Source organism: Corvus hawaiiensis, chromosome 3, assembly GCF_020740725.1.
Source record: "Corvus hawaiiensis isolate bCorHaw1 chromosome 3, bCorHaw1.pri.cur, whole genome shotgun sequence".
NCBI lineage: Eukaryota > Metazoa > Chordata > Aves > Passeriformes > Corvidae > Corvus > Corvus hawaiiensis.
This window is the reverse complement of record NC_063215.1, coordinates 74244302-74265817: the sequence shown is the minus strand read 5'-3', so window position 1 is coordinate 74265817 and position 21516 is coordinate 74244302. Positions and strand designations below refer to the sequence as shown.

The following is a 21516-nucleotide window of genomic DNA, read 5'->3' as shown; positions in this document are numbered from 1 at the left end:
TAGGGGTTGCATCTCAGTAAGCTTAATGCTTACATGTAATTTAGCAGTAAAAATACCATCAGAAAATTAATATTACAGGCAAGACAAATTTAAACCTCTTTTCAGATTGATTGCTGAAAATAGTATCCAATAACAATTGTGATTTTATGGCAAATTAATGATTTTGGACTTTTATTGTGTGTGTGTGTGTGTGCATACCAAAGCAATATCCCTATCTCAGTTTATTGTCAATAACACTCTTACGTGTGATAAGTATTAATGATTTCCCAATGACATCAAACATCGGGAACATCAAATTTCTTTGCTCCTCAGCCAGTCAATGAAACATTGGCTAATTTCTTATAGACTTCACAAATGAAGGAAGTTTTGAAGGAGGAACTGACTATAGTTAGTATTTGTTACCAATAGGAAACATTGATGGGGTCTCTCATTTCTCCTGCCCAAAACAATTTACAGGGTTCGTACCAAAAAAAAAAGTCTGTAGACTCTTGAATGGTGTACAGATCTGCAAGAGCTTGATAGAAAAGTTTGTTTCAATCTATAGTTAGTCCTTCAGTTTTAGAGGCAGTATTCCTTGTGGGTTTTAAGTGGGAAGCCAAAGCAGGCTTTAATAAAATGTATTCAAATATAGTTTTAAATATTGGGTGGCTGCCACTGCTCCATTACAGATGCAATTTAAATCTTTCATGCATGTGAAGAAAATTGATGCAATTGTTCAGCTTACATAACTTTTTATTGTGCTATATGGTTTTTATAAGTTCCATTAAAATCGTACTGTTTATATAGCATGTATCTACTATATACTTAATAATTTATCTCTAACAGGTTATGGAAGACATTTCATTTGGAGCAGAGGGTCATTTATCTGAGGTGAGTGTTTCCTAGGCAGTATAAAGTGGTGATATTGTACAGACTATTCTTTGTCTCAATTAGAACAAATGACTCTTGTTTTTATAGTGTTACCTTTGCTTAAAAATTGCTAGAATGTGTGAGCACTTGGGAAAGCAGCACAATTACAACTAGAGTGGGCTCATTCCTTTTTTCCTTTTTTTCCCATTGAAAATAATGGCATAATTGCTGAGTATTTCAGGGAGTTTATAGTTAAATCCTGTGCTAATTTTTTTAACACATACCAACTACAGGATGAACACACTGGGGTGAAGGAGTAATATTTAGCCAGGCCCACAGTAGCACTGTCATGATGCTTAAGAGTGGAACAAAATCTTTATGCTTAGGTTGTTTTCTTGTGTGCCACTAAAAATACCTTTGAATTTATTTTTGAAGTATAAAAGCAGACAACATACTGCAGCAGAATACCCAGTAACAGGAATTTCGTCTGAATGAAAATACTGGATGTTTGTAATTTTACACCATTTTCATAAATAAAAATGTGCCAGAACCTAGTTCATGCATTTAAGAAAGCTAGGATAATTGAGTAACATGAGATGCGTGGCCTGTGAGAAAAATCCACTCACAAAAAAATACAAAACTCTGTCTACCTATACACTAAGAGTTAAGGTAATACATGTGTAAGGAGAGTTACCCTGGTTCTAAGAGTACTGGTTCAGTCTGGTCCATTTTTATATCGGTATGCCTTGGGTTGCAACTTACATATTAAGGAAATTTAGTATCCAAGCATTGTGTCCAGCCAGCAAATAAATTACATGGACAAGTAACCCCCAGTTCACCTTCCCTAACAGCATCCATGCCTCCTGTCAAGTACAAGTGATAAGTGTTCCGAGCCAAACAACTATTAAATAAATAAATATTAAGGTTTAGGATAACTATTCAGATGAGGCATTTCTTTAGATTCCCACCAGTGAATCCAAAGACTGTGGAGCAGCTGGAATGCTCCAGGAAAGATAATCTAGCTGCAACACCAAGCTCAGATTGTGCTCAAGGAGACTGTGAAATGAGGTCACACCTAGGATAGACTGCTTGGCTTTGTGTGAGTTCAGCATAAATAAAAACAGGAAGCCTTGAGAATGAAGGTGAACTTTGCAGGAAATGCAAATGGCCTTTCTGATCAGTGAACTTTGCTGTGAATTATAGTTAAACTGTGCAGCTGCTTGTGTCCGTAGATGACATGAAATAGGAGCAGGTAATCCCATGGGATAAAGGGCAGCAAAAAGCCCTACTGCCATCAGGGCAAAATACTGAGGGCACCAGAGTTCACACTATACAGGGCTGCCACTATAGAAGTGTGCACCAAAAGCTTAATATCTTACAGTCCTCAGAAGCAGAGAGACTTTTGAATTTTTAAGGGGGGGCGGGGGACAAAAGTGCATAAAGAGAATATAAAGCAACGATAGAAATAAAAGAAATGGAAATACGTGAGAAACCAGGCTCTACCACACTGCCACGGCTGGATTGATGGTGACTTGTAGAGAGCTCTCCTTGAAGTGACGTGAAAGTGTCAGCAGCCTGTACAATGTCAGGTTTTGCCTAAATGTACCTTTGATGCTCTGGTCCCCTAAATTCACACTGGTCAGTCTCCCTGCTGCCTGCAGGAGAGCACCCAGTTAGTCATTCCAGATTGTTACATCTTAGTGACTTGGGAGCAGAGATGGGAATGAACAATGCTAGGAACCACCTATAAATGCAACCCAGCTATGCTGACTCCTTGCACAGCAGGGTGTGGACACGGGAAAACAGTTTGGTACTTCGGTTTCTTTTTCCAAGTCCTGACCCACTGTGCATTTTTATTGGTAAGTTAGTAAATAGCCTCATCCTCCCACAGCAGGAGCTGGAATTGTCCCAGTGTAATTAAATGAGCCAGTGCAGTAGTGTGCTCTCATTTTAGGAAGTCTGCAATTAGGGAAGGTCTTCAATCTACTATGGATGAGAATAGGAAGACTGCTGTCAGGCCACAGCAGGGTGCTGGAAGGCAGTGAAAAGCTCTATTCCTGCATAGATGCTTTTCCAGGGACACTCCTCTGTAGCTGTAATGGAAGATACATGAAGGGAAGAATTGCCAACACTGGACTGTAATTCTGATGAGTCATTTAACACTCTCATGTGGAGAAGGGAAGGGGATCAGTACTAGCAAAGGGAGTGTGGGAAAAGCTGTGATGGTGGGAAAGAGGTAGGTCACAGCTGGCTGGAAGGCTTTATGCCTAAATTGTTGCATATGAGAAAGTGGGGGAGTGTGTTGTAGTGTTTAAGTTTCCTAAATATATATAACCACGCTGATGGAACAAGCAAGCAGTCTGTAAGTGGAAGGTGATAAGAGCAAAAGTAATTGGGAAACAACCTTGATCCCTCTTCTGATGAAAGTTAGACAGCTACCTCCACAAAAGAAAAGCTCATCTAAACAAAACCAGGGAGACAATAGGGGGGTTTCTGTGGGACAAACTCTCTAGGAGAAGGAATGAGCAGATGTTCTTTGGTACTATCCAGATGACATCAGGTTTATAGTACAGCACCATCTTCTTTTGGTGCAGAGAAGTGCAAACACAGTCACAGACTACATACCTATGTCAGCAGTTTTTCAGTGGCTCAGAAGTTTTGAAAAGGACAGGACAAAAGTGTTTCTAAGAATGAGCTTAAAATGGTACTGCACAGCATAAGTGTGAAGCAGCAAGACCCCCGAGCACACTAAGCTGCATTAAACAAAAGACATGTGAAATGGCAAGGGAGTTCAGGGATAAGATGGATGTAAGGGAAAGGTGAAAGAAACCATGTGTGTTTTCTAATAGCGAAGGTGAATGAGAAAATAAATGGGATCAGAATTTTTTTCCTCCTTACTCTCTGTGCTTTTGGTCTTTCTAAAGATTATAAGCTATGTCCAGTTATGTAATGCTCCTAGTATTCACTACAAGCTAGCAAGAGACAAATGCAGTAAAAGATCCAAAGGCAAATGAGATGTACTCAAGTCAGGCTAGACTGATGAAATTTCTTCTGAGCGCATAAGAGCCAAGAAAAACAATCTCCAAACCATTAACAAGCTCCTTTGAAAACTCCTAGAGGGAGCTGGAAGTCCCAAGGGATCAGTAAAAGGCAGATTTTGTGTTTGCCTTTAAAAAGGAGGTAGGCCAGGAGTTTATGTGCCAGTCAACATAATTTCAATTAGGATTAGAGTTCCAAGTGGTCTTGATAGATTGAAAGAATAGTCTGAAATCAATAAGAAGGGATATGTTGAAAGACAGGTGCAAATTACATTTGAGGCAGAAAAAGAGTCGGATTTATGTATACAGATGGTAAATAGCAGCTAAGTTGACAATACTGCAGAAGAAGAATCTAGGTTTATAGTGGACTACAAATATAGTGGGATTCATTACCTTCATTGTGTTGGAAGAAAGGGCAAATGCCATTTGCAGCTCATTACTGGGAATGTCAGTTGTAAGACAGAAATAATTACTGTGCTTAGCTGAGAATGCCAGAGCCTCCAGAGGACTATGGCTCTGGTCTGGACACCTCCCTCTGTAGAAGACAGGAACACAGTGAGGAAAAGAAGGAAAGGAATAGAAATAAAATGTTTAGAAATCCTAGTCTGGTTGAAAAGCAAAGTCTTCAACCACATAAAACATGTAGTTGAAGGAGCATAAATAAATAGGAGGACTGTTAGTTATTGTTGTGTGCTATGTAAGGGTAAAATGAAATACAACCATCTTGATTTGGAGCAGGAGGAAAACCTGCTCAGTGCAAGGGTGGTTTAGCCCTGGAGCAGCCTGTACCCTGCAACCAGAACCACCAGATCTCATGTCAGCTGCAAGGAGCCATGTGTGCAGACACCAGCTGAGGACAGTCACAGCAGGCTTGGTCACACTGCAAGTGACAGAGCAGGCTCTGGTGGTCCCTGGCTGCTTCCTGGGCAGCCTTGCCATAATGGTGCTGAGTAACATGCATTGTTCTCAGTGGCCTTCCTCATCTACAACAGCTGCCTGGGACAATGCACATGGGGCAGGAAATCTGGGATGCAGAGCAGACACAAATTGTTGTTTGTTCCTCCCCTGCACCTTGGGCACCTCATGGCCATGCAGCTCATTTATCTGAGGGCATGTGTGCTTAGCCTGCGTGTGACTGAAGCATCTGCTCGAGCAGGACAAACACGGATGGTTGCATTTTGTTTCTAGTAATTATTTAAGATATGCCTTGGCCTAACATTCTGGAGTTTCTAGTGCTGACAATTGCCATTAACTTCTGCAAAGATCGAGGGTAAACATGCAGCACTTCTGCCAACTGTAGATCACTGTTCTAAAGCTTGTACCATAATATGAAGTATCTGCCTGTAAGGGCAACTTTTTGTAGTTGTTATTTATGTTATTTTAAGTTATTTTAACTATTATGGGGGAGAGAATGTTTAGTGCAGTGAAAGAAATCTGGCTTTGACTCTGCAGAAGGTCTCCTAAAGCTTCTATTTTATTGGGATTATGATATTGCTGCTTGGAAGTAAGGCAATGCCCTTTTACAAAAGTTCCTCTGTAGGAAGAATGAATTTTAAGGATATATCTGGGAATCCTCCTTCTCAGCACAACCACCAAAGACTCTAATCCCTAATAGAATTAAAATAATCTAGCTACTACAATACCGGTTCTTCTGTATAAAATTGTTGAACTAGATTGAAGAGCACAGAAGGTGTTTGCACTGGCAAAGCTGATCAAACATTTTCCTCAAGTAATGCTGTCGAGGAGCTGTTGCTCATAAGTGACTATAGTTACTGGTAAAAAGGTAAAACAAAATGCATAAGACTAAAGTGAAAACCATTACCTCTGCTCTTGATGCAATATGCTGATGCTACAGCAGTGGATCAGCTGGAACCTTGTCTGTTCTTATTATTTCTTGCATTGGAATTTCACATCTTTGGGAGAGAGTGAGAATTTCTACTTTTTCTGAGAAGGCAGAAGAATTGCACCTTAAAAAGTAAATCATACCCATATTTGTGCTGTTTTCACCTCCTTAAGGGTTTAGAGGTAAAAAAAATACCAGCCAGCTACATTCCTTGTTCACAGAAAAATCCATAAAGCAATATTGCATTTCAGCTCTCTCCTGACTCCTGCAATCTCTCCCAGCTGCTTCCTAAAAATGCCATTAGAGCAAAAATAACCAAAGTCTTAAGACCTACAGCATCTTGTAGCATTGACATAACCTACAAGCTTGGATGAGTTGTATTTTATTAATAAGTTGAGCTTGAGGCAGAGTCCATTTTCCTCTCAGAGATATTGTTGATCAGTGTAAAATGCCAGTTTCCAACCAGGAGCTGTTCTGAATAGTTTGTGTATCACTGACAGGGGTTTTCCTGCCTACATAGACAAATGTGAAATAAAAATGCTACCAGTGATGTTACCAGGCATGAAAGGCCCTAATAGAAATCTTTTCTATCTACTTCTCTGGGCTATCAAACATTTTTTAAACAAGAGTCTGGAGGCAGAAGCTGTGGAATTAATTGAATATTTGGAATTATTCTTATGTATTTTTGAGAGCACTGTATGTTTCTTCCATTTCCATTTCCATTTTCATATTTATTTATTTAATCATATAAGTTCTGGATAATCATAATTTATATGATGGTTCTCCTGCGTTTTTCACGTGACACCTGCAAGTAAGTTCCTGAGAGTTGATGCTTGTCTAAGGTATTGGAGGAGCTTCTCATTTCAGCTACAAAGGCAGCTGGGTTATGTAGGTGCAGAAATATAGTTTATCCATACACTATTATGGCTGCAATAAAGAGAAATTAAGCTGCATTACTAGGAGTTAAAGACTAAGTAAATATAACCTGATCTTACAGAGTTATTTTCGTTACTCTGCAGTGCAACTGTAGCCATTTAGTTATGATTAAATTGGTTTCAATACCTAAACAAGTTTGATCTGACTTTTACTCTTTTAGATTTCCCTGTCTTCCTATGTTGTTGTTACAACTGGTTACATTTTTGTAGTATTTATTGTTCCTTTGTCTTAATTTCCAAAGTAAACAGGATTTTTGTTACATTTTTGGACGATTCATTATGTACCATTATGTACTTCATTCAGGAAGAATACTCTGCACTTTTTCATATGCAGTAGAACGGACATATTACTTTAACTGAGAATCTAAGTATACAGTTGACAAGGGAATTAAAGCCAGTGGGTTAAAAATTTTAGTCTCTTATTTCTGAGCATATTTAGTGCAAGACCAATGCATCAATAAAGGCCTTTACTGGAACTGCAGTGGGGTGGAAGCTACTCCCCAAGGCTTAGTACTCAAAATACAGATTAGTACTGATGCAAAGCACTGTACTCCCACAGTGAGATGCCTTTGCTGCAGAACAAGCATTCACCTGAAACCCTACAGTCTTGGGGGCTTGTTTGCTGGGTTCCTTCCTTTTGTCCTTCCTGGAACCTTTCTTTACTTGGCTGTAAAGTTTTATTTTAAAAGGGAAAATAAAATGTCAAACGTGACATCAGATTATGTAGCAGTGCACCAGTAAGTGTAATCATCCAGCTTCATTCACTATGGCTTTCAGGCTGTAGTGAAATTTTATTCTGGGTTTTAAGGATCTGTGCACATTAGAGTGAGGCCATGCTCGCAACACGGAGCTTGTTTTATCACCCAGGTATCTAAATGCTGCCTCCAGCATCTTTTGACTCACCTGAAGTTCAGTGAGGGGTTAAGTCTAAAAGGCCCATTTTGTCCTGTACATTCACTGACACTGTGAATAGGGAAAAGTCTTCCACTGTGGATTTTCACAGCAGAGCTAGGCAAATCCAGCCAGTGTACTTTTTATAGCTGCTCAGTGAATTAATTGTATTTGCATGTATGAGGTAGGAAATGTGGGGGCAGTTTTAAAGTGGAGAAAATGGATCTTCTCATACAGCAACTAATGATAGAGCTAATTGTGTGACCAATTACCTGCATAAATGTTCCTGCCATAATGGTACCATAAAAGAGAAAGGGGTACCTTACTGTAATGCATACCTTTGGACATTTGTTTATATTTAAATATACTTAATGGCACAGGTATTCAGGAGTGTACTGTAACATGTACTTCTAAAAATTTGTCTGTCTGTAGTAACTGGTGATTTCAAATCAGGGTAAGAAGTGTCATCCTGCTTGGCAAGCATGAATATGATCCAAAATCTCATGAAGTAATAATTTTTGATAAAGGCAGTACCTGGATCAGACTAAAGTATTCAATATCTTGATGTTATAAGAGCAAGAATGTGCTTTTTATGTGTCTGTAAGATCTGTACAGGACTAATTCATTTTGTTGAAGTACACAGTCTGTAGAAAGCATCTGGTTTGAATACTTCACTTGCAGCTTTTGTTTGTCAGAGTGCTACTTAAGAGTTTGTGCAGGAATTAAAAGCTGTTCTTCCTAAATTAACTGTCCACTGATTGTGCAGCACTGAGCGTTCTTTGCTTGTTGTTCTTCTGTTTGAAATGAGGGCTATGGGAAGACTGATTTTCTTATGTGTAATTAACTGTTAGAGAAAAATCAGTGTTCAAAGGTGGAGCTTTCTCTACATGGTCATAATTTTAGATGTGCTTTCAGAGTACTTGGGGTTTTTTTTCAGTTTACTGACTTGTTTAGCCTAAGACCCAAGTTCTTTTGGATGACTGTCGTCTGTTATTGCATGCGTGTCACAGAATGATTCCCTAAGAGCTTTCTATTGATACAAATGGCCTGGGTTATCCCACCCATAACAGCATATGGAGTCCTGCTGGTATGCTGAATGATAATTTAGTAGCTGGATGGAAGACTTTTCCTCATCTTCTGTCCCTGATCTTGAGAAAAAGACATTCCTAGTTTCTGCAAGGAGAATGTTTGCTTTCTCCTGCCATATTCTCGCTTTAAAAACAGTGGGTCTTTTTCACAGCCATACATTCTGTGGAGTGCTGCTGTCGATTCTCAGGTTTGGTAATGCCTGGAAGTGGCAGCTCTGGTTCTGTGTGCAGAGCCAGGGACTTGGACATTGTGCTCCTCTGTGTCTAAGCTGCAGGGGTTTGCAACATAACCTCTTAACCAATCCACCCATCCAGGGGCTGAGCTGCAGCTGGTCCTAGTGGGATCTGATGGATAGCCATGTCTGGGAAGGGCCCAAGGAAAGCAGAAAGGTAAAGCTCTGTGCCATAACAGAGGATGTGCCAGCACACAGAGCTCTTCTGGCATTCAACTCCATGTATGCACTGTGTGATGCAAAGTGAAAGGATAGCACACAATGCAGATCTGGTAAATGTGTTCACCAAAACTCAGATTGTTTCACAATGGGCAGCATTCCAAAAAGTGTTAGCATGATTTCTCTGAAAGGCCTTTGATTGAAGGTTTGATTTCTCTTGAACAACCACTGATGTCTGGTCTTACAGCAACAGATAAGTGCAAACACCCCCAAGTATTTTTCTCCTTTGAGGAGAAAAACTTTCTGCACATAATATATGGCCACATTAGAAGCTAGCTTTATTGATGAGTGCACAGACTAGGTCTAGAGATGATCCAGTTTTCTGGATTCCAGCTGATGAATTACTAATTTTTTTTTTTAACATGGTTCCAGCAGAAGTTCATCTTGGCACCATAATCTTTTCTTACAAATAACCCCTGTCATTACTGTAGACGTATGGTGCTGTGGGAGCGAGAGGAAAGGCTTGTCCCAGAGCTGCACAAATTGATTTTTTTCTTCTCCTCTTCTCATATTTGCTGCTTATTTGGGTCAATTCTCAAAGTACTACTCAATGCAAAATATATAATATAGCAATTACCCTTGTGGAGTGTAGCTGAAAAAACTTATGAGAAGGACTTTGAAACTGGTTTAAAATACTCAGTTTAAAATAGAAAAAGTATTTGCCTGTGTAAATTCTAAATAGAGAAGCATTATTTTTGAAAATTTAATCTTGCTTAATGATAACTGAGTAAAAAAAGCATAATTTCATCTTGTAATGTCAAAGACTTTGATGCATTTTCTTTGATTGCTTGAGCAAAGTCCCCAAGTACTCTAGACAGATTTTTCTTCAAAAATAAAAATATATTTTATGTGTGTAAGAGTTACCAAAATGATGCTGCTTGAAATATTTACATGACCTAAAAGTGTAAATCATATTTATATGACCAACTTGAAATTTGGGTACCTTAATGGGGTGGTTAGCAGGAGATTTCCCTCCCCTGCTGTGGTGAGACAACAGAGAAGAAGGAGAGCAGTTCAGTCTTCATACCCCTTTAATCATCTGCTGAAAGTGAGATCATGACTTTTTTCTGCTGGGAAGAAGACTGAGACCACAAACTCATTCCATTTCATATTAATCACCAATTTATTATACAGAAACAGCTTTTTGTCTCTCTAATGGGAATTTGCTTTTAGGTAATGTCTTTGCACTGCAAAGTATCATATCCCCTTACTAATATTTTATTTTCCCTTTAATTTGATGCAAATTTGATGTAGAAAAGTGCAGTCAGCAGCAAACGTGCTTTCTTTTCTTTTTCAACTTTCTGTAGGAGTTCTTCATATTTTCTGCAGAGTTGGGAGAAAAATGTGAAGCAATAAGTGAGAAATTGGTGCATCTGGAAGATCAATTGCAAAGTTCCGCCTGCAGAGTTGATGAAGGAGTTATTCATATCCTTTTCGCTATAACTATAGATACATATCAATCTGTGTAAGTATGCACATGAAATACTTGCCTTTCAGATTCACATGGAATGCTAGTTCTTAGTGTAGATTAGATACATTAAGAATGGGAGTATTGATTGTCTTGCTGAAATGGGCATTTTTGTGTAGTAAGTTTTCCTATAGTGCATTTTCACTGTGGTCTGATCCACCTTTAGTTGCTTTAAACAGAGTTAGTTCTTTGTAAATTAAGACTGGGCACTGAAAAGCTTTTACTGTTAAAATCCTTTTGTTTGTAATGCTCATATAATTAAATACGTAGCACACCAACAGCTGCATGGATACAAGTGTCCATGCACCTGCATTTCCCAACATGATTTGGCTGAATTAAGTGCTACATTATTGACTCAGACTGTGCATATTGTCACCTGTAGTTTGGGGTCTTTTCTTTTTAAAGAAAATGGGCAACAGATGCATCATGTGGCATCCTACACATTTTAATCTGCCTCTAACACTCCAATGCAAGTAACCAGACAAGATACTGTCTTATGCACCCTTATCTCTTTCTGTTCTTAATCTGTCAGTTTTTCTGAAGATTGCTTAACCTTTATGAGGCATTCCTTGGCCATTTTTCAAAATTTAAGAGCCCAAAGTTTTGTTTCATTTGTAACTTTCATAGGAAGAACTTTTCATAAAATACATTTTGTTCTTGTAAGAAAGGGTAAAGACAGTAAGAACCAGTGAAGCTGATGAAGATGAGAGTACTGAGCTGCTTAGGTTTTAGTAGAGAAGAGGTGGCAGTTGAGAGGATCATGAAGAAAGACAAATATGTTCAAGGGACAGAGATCAGCAGAGGAGCCCTTGGAGATATCTGAAGGTGAGTTGAGGTAATGATGGTGCTAGAAAGGATTCAGTTCCTATTAAGTCAAGGTGGACAGCCCTGCAGGGGATAGTTTAGAGAAAGAAGGATAAATAGTGTGTGGAAATACCACTGTGTTCTAAGTAATTGGGCATCTATTGCAAGTCATTGCAAGTTTCCTGTTCTAGGAACTTGGTTTATTTAAAGGTAACAGAAGAATGAAGGGTGAGGGGCAGAGGGAGGGGAGAATGGTGCTGGGGGAAGGGGATTTGCATCAGAGGAGAGAAATCTAGTCAGTAATTGGTCACTACTTCAAATCTTTCTTTTCTAAGCATTTCAATATACACACAATATACAGAAAGATTATTCAACTTTCTTTTCATTATATTTGCAGTGTTCGTGCTTGGTTGCAGTTGTTTCCCCAGCGCATTCTTTTCAGAGCTGTATGGATGTGTCTTGGGGGTGTGTGTGCGCAGAGCATCCAACTCCTTTCTCCCTCGCATATATTTACTCTCAAATGAGCTTTTCTCAGTGGCCCTTATAGAAGAACACTGAGGGTTGGAGTTACAGGTTCTTTGCAGGGGACTTAAGTTAATATTCAAACACGTCAGTCAGATCTGATCATAGTTATAGTTTATTAGGTAAGGTAAAATAAGCCAGAAAACTGCATATTTGGTTCCAGAAGATAATACACTAGATGTATGTGAAATAGTAGTGTTTGTATGTTCTGTGGAGCGTGCCTATTTCTTCATAGCTGTTGAAACCGCAAGAGTTAGTTAAAAAACTAAAACTAATACTTGGAAATTTCAGAAGAGTTGTAGATTAGTCTCGTTTTAAGCCACAGTTTTCTGATAGAGATCAGACTTCCTCTATCAGTGAACTTCAGCTCATGTTACCTAAATACAGAAATGCACACTGTGTGATATCCTGGTCCATCAGTCACAAAATAAGAAGCCATGTTTAAAACATAGGGACATACAAAGAAGCAGTTCAGCAATTCAGCTACCCCTCATTAACATTCAGTTGCTATTTCAGAGGTAGTCCAGATCAATGTGCATAAAATGTTACCATCTGGTACGTGTAATCACTGTGCTATACTTCAAAAAGGAATGAGAAAAATAGCTACCACAGTGCTACAGACCTGTAGATTGTTTTTTTTTAAATAAAGACTGCTCAGTGCCTATAAAATTAGCTTTCACTCATTGGTAACTTGCCTGTATTGCAGGAACTAGCACTAAGATAGGAGACAACAATTAGCCTCAGTTGAAGAATTTATTTAATAGATGGATCTGTTGTTTGCATGATAAGTTACTTGATTTTAGATAAAACAATTTCCTATCACAGGTACTGGACAATCATGCAGTCTTTGTTAAAAATCTGTAGAACTCTAAGAGCAGGAGCTCAAAGACCTGAAATAGTAATGAAAACAGGATAAAGTTTTCCAAGTCCATTCACTGCTTACTTTCATCCTTCTCATCTTCTTCCCAAAAAAACTGCCTTATTCATAAATGTTACAAAATGTATTAGGTCAAAAATCTAACTGTGGGCTGCACAGATGTAAATTAGTCCTGTGGTCTGATTATTAAAAGACTTCTAAAGACACCACTGAGAAAAATAAATTCCTGATGCTCTCGAGCCATTTGCCAATGTTTAGTGTGTGTCATAGCTTTGATTAATAATTAAGTTTGTATTAGAAGAAAAAACCCAGATGTCATTGTTTTTCATTCTATGTTTTGATGGCATAGCACACTTAAATCAACCATGCTGCTCGTCGTAAGTGCCAGCACGACCTGAACAAAGGAGAAATCCAGTGATACTTCTTGGCCCTGAATATAGGCACAGACCCACTTGCAATTCTAATTTATTGTAGAAATCTTTCACAAAAACCATTAAACTGCACTTCTATATAAAAAGCATCAAACAATAGGGGCATGTTAAGAGTTCTCTGTAGCACTATGACATATTTGCTAAATTCTATGGAGTATAAGCAAATAAACCCACAAAATACTCAATTATGGTTGATCATTAATGAGTGTATGAAAACAGTCCACATCATTAATTGGAAAAACCAAAGGATGAGAAGTAACTCGTTCTGGTGTCTGCAGAGCTGATGAGAGGTGTTACTTTCCTGATAGTAAAGGCCTGGAATTCCCACTAAAATTAAATGGAGCCTATATTGCAATTTCACAGTCATTTTTGTTCTTAATTAGTAGTTACATTTTGATAGACAATTTGAATGCATGCAATAGTTCCTCTTGGTGGAAATGCTTTGTTGGAAGAAAACCTGGCTGGAGTATTATGATAAAAACAATCTTCTTTTCTTGCCCTAAAATGGGCATTTTAATCAGTTATTTCAAAAGCAGAATTTTGTGCCTAAACAATTATTAAACATTGCAGATCATGTTGCTAACCCTTCACCTTTATCCTGCTGCAGGCTCCCATACAAGTCTTGCTTTACACCAGAGTAGGTTTTCAACAGAATAATGTAAAATTTAGCCCTGGCTGTAGCTCAGTGAGGAATCTCACTTTGGGTGAACCTGTAGAAGATTTTGGGATCCTCCAAGTTCAGAGGTGGCAATGGCACCCTCTTTGATTTTATTTTAGATGACAGGAGGGTGAGCCCTTCCTACTGCATGTCACACAGAGAACATGGTTCCACTTGTATAGTTTTATGCTGTGATGGAGATAGGTCAGTGTATTTCCTTCCAGGTGCTGCAGCTTCTTTGCCTTCCATTTTCTGCTGGAACAAGTGATATTCAGACCACTGAAGTATTCAATTTTTCAATATGTAGCAGTCATTCTGTTGCAGTTTTTTGTTTCGTAGTTTTTGGGGGAGTATTTTGGGTTTTGCACGGGGGGGGTATTATGTTAGTTTATAGAAATATTCACGGATGTGAAGGAGGGAGACAGTAATCAAGGGGGTAAATGGGAAAATTCTAATTGGTTGCACTACTGCAAATACCTCTGTATTTTGTAAGAAGTGATGGATTGATGGATTTCCAAAGGCCATTTTGCTCTCTTGCTGTGGCACCACACAGGCTTCATACAGAAATAGTAGGGACTTGCTTAGTGTCTTTCCCTTGCTCCAAAGAGTGCTCTTCAAAAAGGCCAAAACCCAGGTCATTCAAAATACTTACTGAATTGTCTTGGCTCTTCACTGGTCCTTTGGCATGTAGCACACACGATCACAGCATGGTTCATTGGAAGTGACCTTTTCGAGATCATCTGGTCCGACTCCCTGCCTCAAGCAGGGTCACCTAGAGGAGGTTGTCCAGGATGTTGTCAAGTTTTGAATATCCCCAAGGATGGAGTCTCCACAACTTTTTGTGCAACATAGTCCAGTGTTTGACCACCTTCAAACTATAAAAAATGTTTTCATGTATTCAGATTCAATTTCCTATTTTGGGATTTCTCCCTGTTACTCCTTGTTCTGTCAGTGGACAAAAAAAGTCAGAAGAGTCTGGCTCCCTCTTCTTCATTCCTGCCTTTCAGCTATTTATACACAGTGGTAGTATCCTGTGAGCCTTCTTTTCTTCAGGTTGAAGAGTCCCAGGTCTCTCAGCATCTCCTTGTGTGATGGATACCGAAGTCCATTAAACTGGTCCTGTGCTGGAGTCATTCCAGTAAGTCCTCCTCTTTTACTGTGGAGCCCACAACATCCAGATGGTACCTCACCAGTGCTGATTAGGGTGGAAGGATTGTCTCCGTCCACCTGCTGGCAGTGTTTTTGTTAATCCAGCCTGGGAGGCTGTTGGGCACCTTTGCCCCAAGATGCAGTGCTCATGTATATTCAGTTTATTGCCCACCATGACCTCAAGGTCCTTTTCTGCAGAGCTGCTTTCCAGCTGGCTTAGCCCCTCCATGGGTGCTGGTGCCTGGGATTAGGAGTGACACTTGCAGTTAGGTGGTGGGACATCGAGCTGAGCTTGTCTGCGAGCACTGTGGAGTTTAGCTTTTGGAAACAAGCAGAATAGTTAGTTAACCAGGTTAAAAACAAAACAAAACAAAAAAACACACCAAACAACCAAAACCAGCCACTTCTTTCTGATTATTTCTGTTTTTCAAGAACTAATTTCTTCTTCAGATGTCCAAAAAATGCAGTTACTTTCCAATATCCTATTGCCTCTTAGAGTAATAGTAGTCCTTCACTGCCCTTCCAATGTCCTTTTACAATATGTACTTCTGGATTCTAACCTTTTAGGTAGGCAACTGATTCATAATATCTACTTTTTGTCTCTTTTCCCTAAACATCCATGCTGAGAGATCAGAAGCTGTAATTGAGCAAAATGACCCCATTTTTTCCAAAAATTAAGTCTCTACAGTAACTAGACCTGCTTTTTATCTGCTTGCAAATCATGGCTTCTGTCATGATGCTCATGTTTTTCAAAGAGACAAAGTCAAACAGGTGAAAAGCTTCAAGCAAGAAAATGTTAGAGCTGCAGCATTATTGAATATGGGTTGCATTTGTGTGAAGCTGTTCCCAAGTACCTTAATTTACAGCTTATTTGACATTGGGGAGATTTTCTCAGTTTTCAGAGGAAGACAGCAGGACCAGAAAATATTCCCAGTTGGAACTTGTTTTCACTACTGCCTTGGATACTGGCTCCATATTGGCAGCACTAGATAGAGAGTTTAAGCATGAAGGACACATTTTCATGTGGACCCATGCAGAACTGTTTATTTGCATTTTTAAAATGGGTGAAGCTGTTTATCCAGATATAACCTCTGTGCATGGATAGAGATGCCATGCTCAGCCATATACCATATATTTTTCTTAGCCATAAAGGCTCGTTTGACAGTTACTTGTCTACATATGCTTGTGGTGTTAATTATGAGGTTATTGGAACTTGCTGATGTTAGACTATGCAGTCGTCTTTTTTGTTGCTCCGTCTTTCTGTTGGTTAACAGTTTTTTTCCTGTCTTCCTCATTTTCTTCCATCCTATAAGATTTCTCATCCACTGTCACTGAAACATTTCAGTTTTGCTTTTTCTCTCTACCTGAAAAGAATTTTGTAATTGCTTGGAATATTACAAGTAACAGCATGTAGTCAGAGACTACGCATCAGAATTAATAAAACTTCAGAAGTTTCATGGTGCTCATGGACTACAGAATTTATGTTTACCACTTAGGTTTTCAGCAGAGCCTCATGATTAAGTTGCAGAGGGGTGGAGAATCCAGGACTTAGAAGAGGATAATAATATTTCTTACTTCAGAGAAGATGCAAAGCATAATTAATTTGTCCTTGTACAGTGCGTTATGATCCTGGGATAGGAGAAGCTTTGTGTGTGCTGCTACTACTCGTAATCAGAGACAGAAGCCCTTTAGATTAACAGAGCTGTCCAGAAATTAGAAGTAAGCATGAAGATATTAAGGGCAAAACATCGTAGTAGATGCATCTAAATACACAAAGATGATGTTTTGAGGAATTGATAACAGAATCAAAAGCAGCCAAGACTTTTCAAAGGCATAATAACGGCTGCCTGAAAGAGCTGTGGTTTGTATAGCTTTACCATGGTCCAGTCACAATTTTTCAAAAGTAGCAGTTTATTTTTTACAGTCACGTAACCTGAGGCTGTCTTTTTTTCTTGACATTGTGTTGACATTGGGGTTAAGTAAAACAACATTTCCTAGTGTATGAGCTCTGCAAAGGACAAAGCCTGTCCTTGTGTGTTATCCTTTCTGTGTGTTGTACTTTTGAAACTGAGTTGTTTCAATGTCATCCTGTTTCACTTTCCTTGAAGTGAGGTTCTGGCATAATTTGATGACATACTTTTAGAAATGAACCAACTTCTGTCTTTTGGGGTCTTTGCCCTTTACCATACCTGTCCAGGAGGCCTCAGTGGGGATGGGATGGGCCCTAGGGCTTGTGCACGGACTTGGTCATTGGTTTAGCATTTCAGAGGCTCTGACTTGCCTCTGCTTGCTTTCTTCTTCACATAGTGTAAGCTATAGAAGAGAGGATAAAATTGGTTGTCTCACTGAGCTACACCCAGTCCTTGCACTTCTTCCAAGAATGGATAGTGTTGATTTAAGATTATCAGCAGAAAGGCCAATATATTGATAGTACAAACTTGTTGCCATGAGAGGCCAGTCGTAGCACAAAAAGCTGTACTGCCAAGGAAGCCCAGCCACTTAACAGGCTTGTGCATGTCAGCAGCTGCTACTATCTCCGTGAATGCCCTGCCTTCATCTGCCAGTCTGCTCCCTGCTGCACCCCTTGTCACCACCTGACACCCTCCCTCTTGTTATTGGGCAGCTGCAGAAAGAGGGAAATGGAAGGTCTCTTTCAGAGGCTGAATCATTAGCCATCAGTTTCTTCCTGAATTCATTGCAGGAACCCTGAACTAGACAGAGGAAAATAAAATGTGGAAAACTCTTTCTTAACCAAATGAAGCATTTTATTCTAATTATTGGATACTTTTCAGGTGGCCTTCTTCCTTTTAATACACAAAAGTACAACCTTGTTACTGCCCTCTTTGCTTTTCAATTTGTTCAAAGCATTCCCTGTGGAGTCTCATATAGCTTAATATTTGTGTGTTCTGCACTGTAATTATAATGATAATTCAGCTAACATGAAAGCTTTCTGGAGGTAAGTGTAGCAGAAACACTTTCTCTGCTATAAGCTAATTTTGCTCCTTACCTTGATTCCCACCCCACCTTGCATAGCACACGTTGAGCTCACTAATGCCACACAAGCTGTGGTCACTTGGCGTTGTGTGTCAGACTCCTCCTGCTGCCTTCACCTGGGATCTGATCCACCCAGGTCTGTGTCTCTGGTGCAAAAGTCCACCCTCCATCCATCAGGGAGCTCACAGGGAGCATTGCTGCTGCTCAATGGTACAAGTATTTTTTATCTCCTTCCTTCCCATGAGAACAGTATCCAAGCAGTATCCCCCATCCCCTCCCTTTTTTAAACTGCTAAATAATGCTGCTTGAGAACTTGAGTTTGCCTGCATTTTTCTTTTGCTAGCAAGTGTGAGAAATGTATTAATATTTAATCCAAACAATTTGGAAGAAGTTGAAGGTACAATTAGATAGCCATGGCCATCTGTTGTGAACAGCAGAACAAGAATGTACTTAATAACTTGGAAAGAGAAAAGGGACTGCCAATCACCTATAGATTATTCCTTAATAAAGCTTGCACAGTCTCTGCAGAGGGAGATCCAGGTGGTGAAGGAGACACTCCAGACCGTGCTGGTGCAACTTCAGTCAGCCAAGGAGGCAGGAGAAGAAAAGGCTGGAGACTTCCTCTGTGACAGCTGGTGTCCAGGAAAACAAGACTTGAAGGAATAATGAATGAGCAGAAAGAGCTGGTAGGATGACATTAATTCACAAAGGGCTGCTTTTAGTAACTGAATACTGTTTTACTAAGCCTCAGGGATCTCTTCTCTCCCCTGCATAACTAATAACTAAATCAATTATGGAGAAACAGAGCCTGGAGGTCTATCATCAGAAGTATGCTACACAGCCTCACATGTTTTGGCACAGATTGGGAAACAGCTTTCAGAGCAGAGCAGCTCCTGTAAATGTGTAGATTACAAATTGATACATTTCAAGTGAGTCTGCAAAGTTGCCTTTAATGTCAGTGAAGTGTTCTCCTTGAAGGCTCAAACACTGTCTTCCTCTACTCATGGATTTTTTTGTCCTGATTTTAAAATGCAGCATTAAAGCTGAAACATCTAGTATTTCTTGGAAAATAGCTCTAAGAATAATAAGATTTTTTTTTCTTTGGCTTTAACAGCTTTCTTACACTGAATGTATTTTCACATTCCTGCAAATAATTAAATCAATAGGGCGAAATTGAAGCTAACCATGTTCTTTCAACTGAAATTTGGACCTCATTTGCTCTGTGGTATTAAGTACAGTGGAGGTAACTAACAGCAGCCCCTATAACAGTAGTTTAACTGAATTTATTTAGGTATTAATATAAACTTTCTTTAGTATTACAGGGGTTGTAAGGCAAAAAAAAAAAAAATCCTATGCTGGTGACTTGTGTTGCATATATTGAAATATAGTATGAACAATAACTCATTTAAGTCTCCTTGTAAAGATTACTACCATTACTTTGATCTTCCTTGCAAGCTTCAGAAGGAATGCAGGTTTTTTTGCAAGACACATATGTCGATATATACACACACACCTACTTAAACCTGTATTTTTATAGGAAATAAAAGCAATACTCAACTGAAGCCAACTGGATAATTGTTCAAAAGAGTTAATGTCTTCAAAAATCCATGTGTACTTTGATACCAGTATATCTCTGATACCATTAAAAATTCTGTTCCTGCCATTTTTTGCAGAGGGTGACTTTAAAAAAAAAAAAAACCCAAACCTCTGAATTTTAAAAAATACAATAGAAAACGTCTTGCAACTCAGTACTGTACTTTTTTGATACTGTTTTTCTGACATTTTTAGAATTACTCTTCTACTTAAGTTACTCATTTATAGCCACATTGTGTTTTTGCAAATTTTGAAGGTCATTGGACTACTTTCCCACTCAGATTCTGTTCATTTTTTGTGTGTTTTAATGCTAGTTGAAACTTCTACCTCAGTGTTAAGTACAGAAGGAGGGAGGGAAGAAGTGCCAGGCAACTGAGACATACAACAGGATTAAAATTGCCTCCAGGGGCATACAGTTGTCAAACCAGGGCAGCAGAGCTCAGGTGGTTTCTGTAGTCATCAGATCCTCAGGGTTGAATTACAACCCTGTAATTCAGAACATGGTTGACTTCTCTCATTGAGTAATATATGGGCCAGCATTCACATTGTGGTAAAGACTCCTGGAGCTCCAGCTTGCAGAGATTCTGGTGCTTGGTTCCCTAATGGAGAACTCTCGCTCTTCTGCTTGACAAGTTTATCTCTCCGTGTCCCTGTTCAATACCTACCTCCCCACCATAGCTCTGGCACTTTCTGAAGCTCCCCTGAACAGATGAACAAGGTGTTTGCCTCCAGCTCAAGGCAGGAGACAAGTGCAGGTGGCACCCTGACATTCAGCCCACACACAGGACCAGCTCCATGGGAAAACCTGCCTGCCAGAAAGAACTCATGGAAACCCACATGAGTTCAGGTAAACAGGAGAGAGCACACTGACAAGACACATCTCTTAAAACTGTTTCTTTTGGTTCAATACCACAGAGAGCCCAGGGTACTGCATTGCCAGCAATGAGCATTTATATAGGACCATGAGGACAGGCCCAGAGATGATGGCCAGTACACTAAACTAAGGTTGCATGACACCCCACTCTCCCACCCTGTGGAGTTTTGTCCTTTGAATACTTAGTGCCTGCAATGTAAACAGTTGTTAGGCCCTAGAAGTGCCTTAGAGCCAGCATCAGCTACAGCTGAAGCATCAAGTCTGCCTCCTTGCAGCAGCAAGGGCTCAACAATAGGAATAGGACCCAACCATCACATGGGCAGGAGAACAGCACCCTCATTCCCACTAGTGAGGTTTCTTGAAGACATTCCCATTCAATTAAAAAAATTATGTGGCTTTTGTGTTTCAAAGCTTCAGAGCACCACGGCATTTTAATAAAAACCTCAACTTAGGCAACCACTCTAATAAGACACTGAATTTCTAAGGAGAAGGGAAACTGAATCAGTCATCATTCATGTTCCATTTGTATCTGTTAACATCTATTTTATATGTAACGTGGGCTACTACTACTCCTTTAATTTATTACTCCATTAACTTCACTATTTGTTGTGGGGAGTTAGAGCCAGTAACCATCCCTTTTCTCAGACACATTTGATAATAAACATACTTTAAACAAAAGGTATACTATGCAATGTATCGACTAACTTTTATCTGTGAATAGAAAACTTTAAAATAAAGAGAAATATGTTTTTAACTAACCCAATGTCTGTTTGCATTCTGTGCAGTGTACAACATTTTAGAAATTTCATCATGGAGAGTGGAGGAGAGAAAAGGAGAAAGAAACCATGTGTGTGACTATTATTGTGCTGTTGACAGCAGCAATTCGTCTGCTTGGGGGAGTCTGTTGTGCCTTTTGGAAGCAGTCTAAAGACATACTCAAAACTGAAGTCTGACCTGTAGCTGTTTTCAGTATGAGAGGGAGAAATAAGTATCACACAGTGAGCTGTACGGACAGGTAAAACCTGCACTTGGGTCCGAGCTTGACTCAGT

General features: G+C 39.4%; 1 protein-coding gene across 2 annotated transcripts in view; it reads left to right on the top strand.

The window, feature by feature from the left end:
• The window catches only part of DISC1 (DISC1 scaffold protein), a 193955-nt gene extending 172731 nt beyond the window's left edge, over positions 1-21224 (top strand). The window contains exons 12-14 of one of the 2 annotated variants that reach the window (XM_048298528.1): positions 826-870; positions 10404-10521; positions 18517-21224. In XM_048298528.1, coding sequence (XP_048154485.1) covers positions 826-870; positions 10404-10521; positions 18517-18665 — 312 coding nt within the window. In that variant the 3' untranslated portion in view covers positions 18666-21224. Of the gene's footprint in view, positions 1-825; positions 871-10403; positions 10522-18516 lie in introns of those variants that run through there. The other variant, XR_007202537.1, reaches the window with a different exon arrangement.
• The last annotated feature ends 292 nt before the right edge of the window (positions 21225-21516 follow it).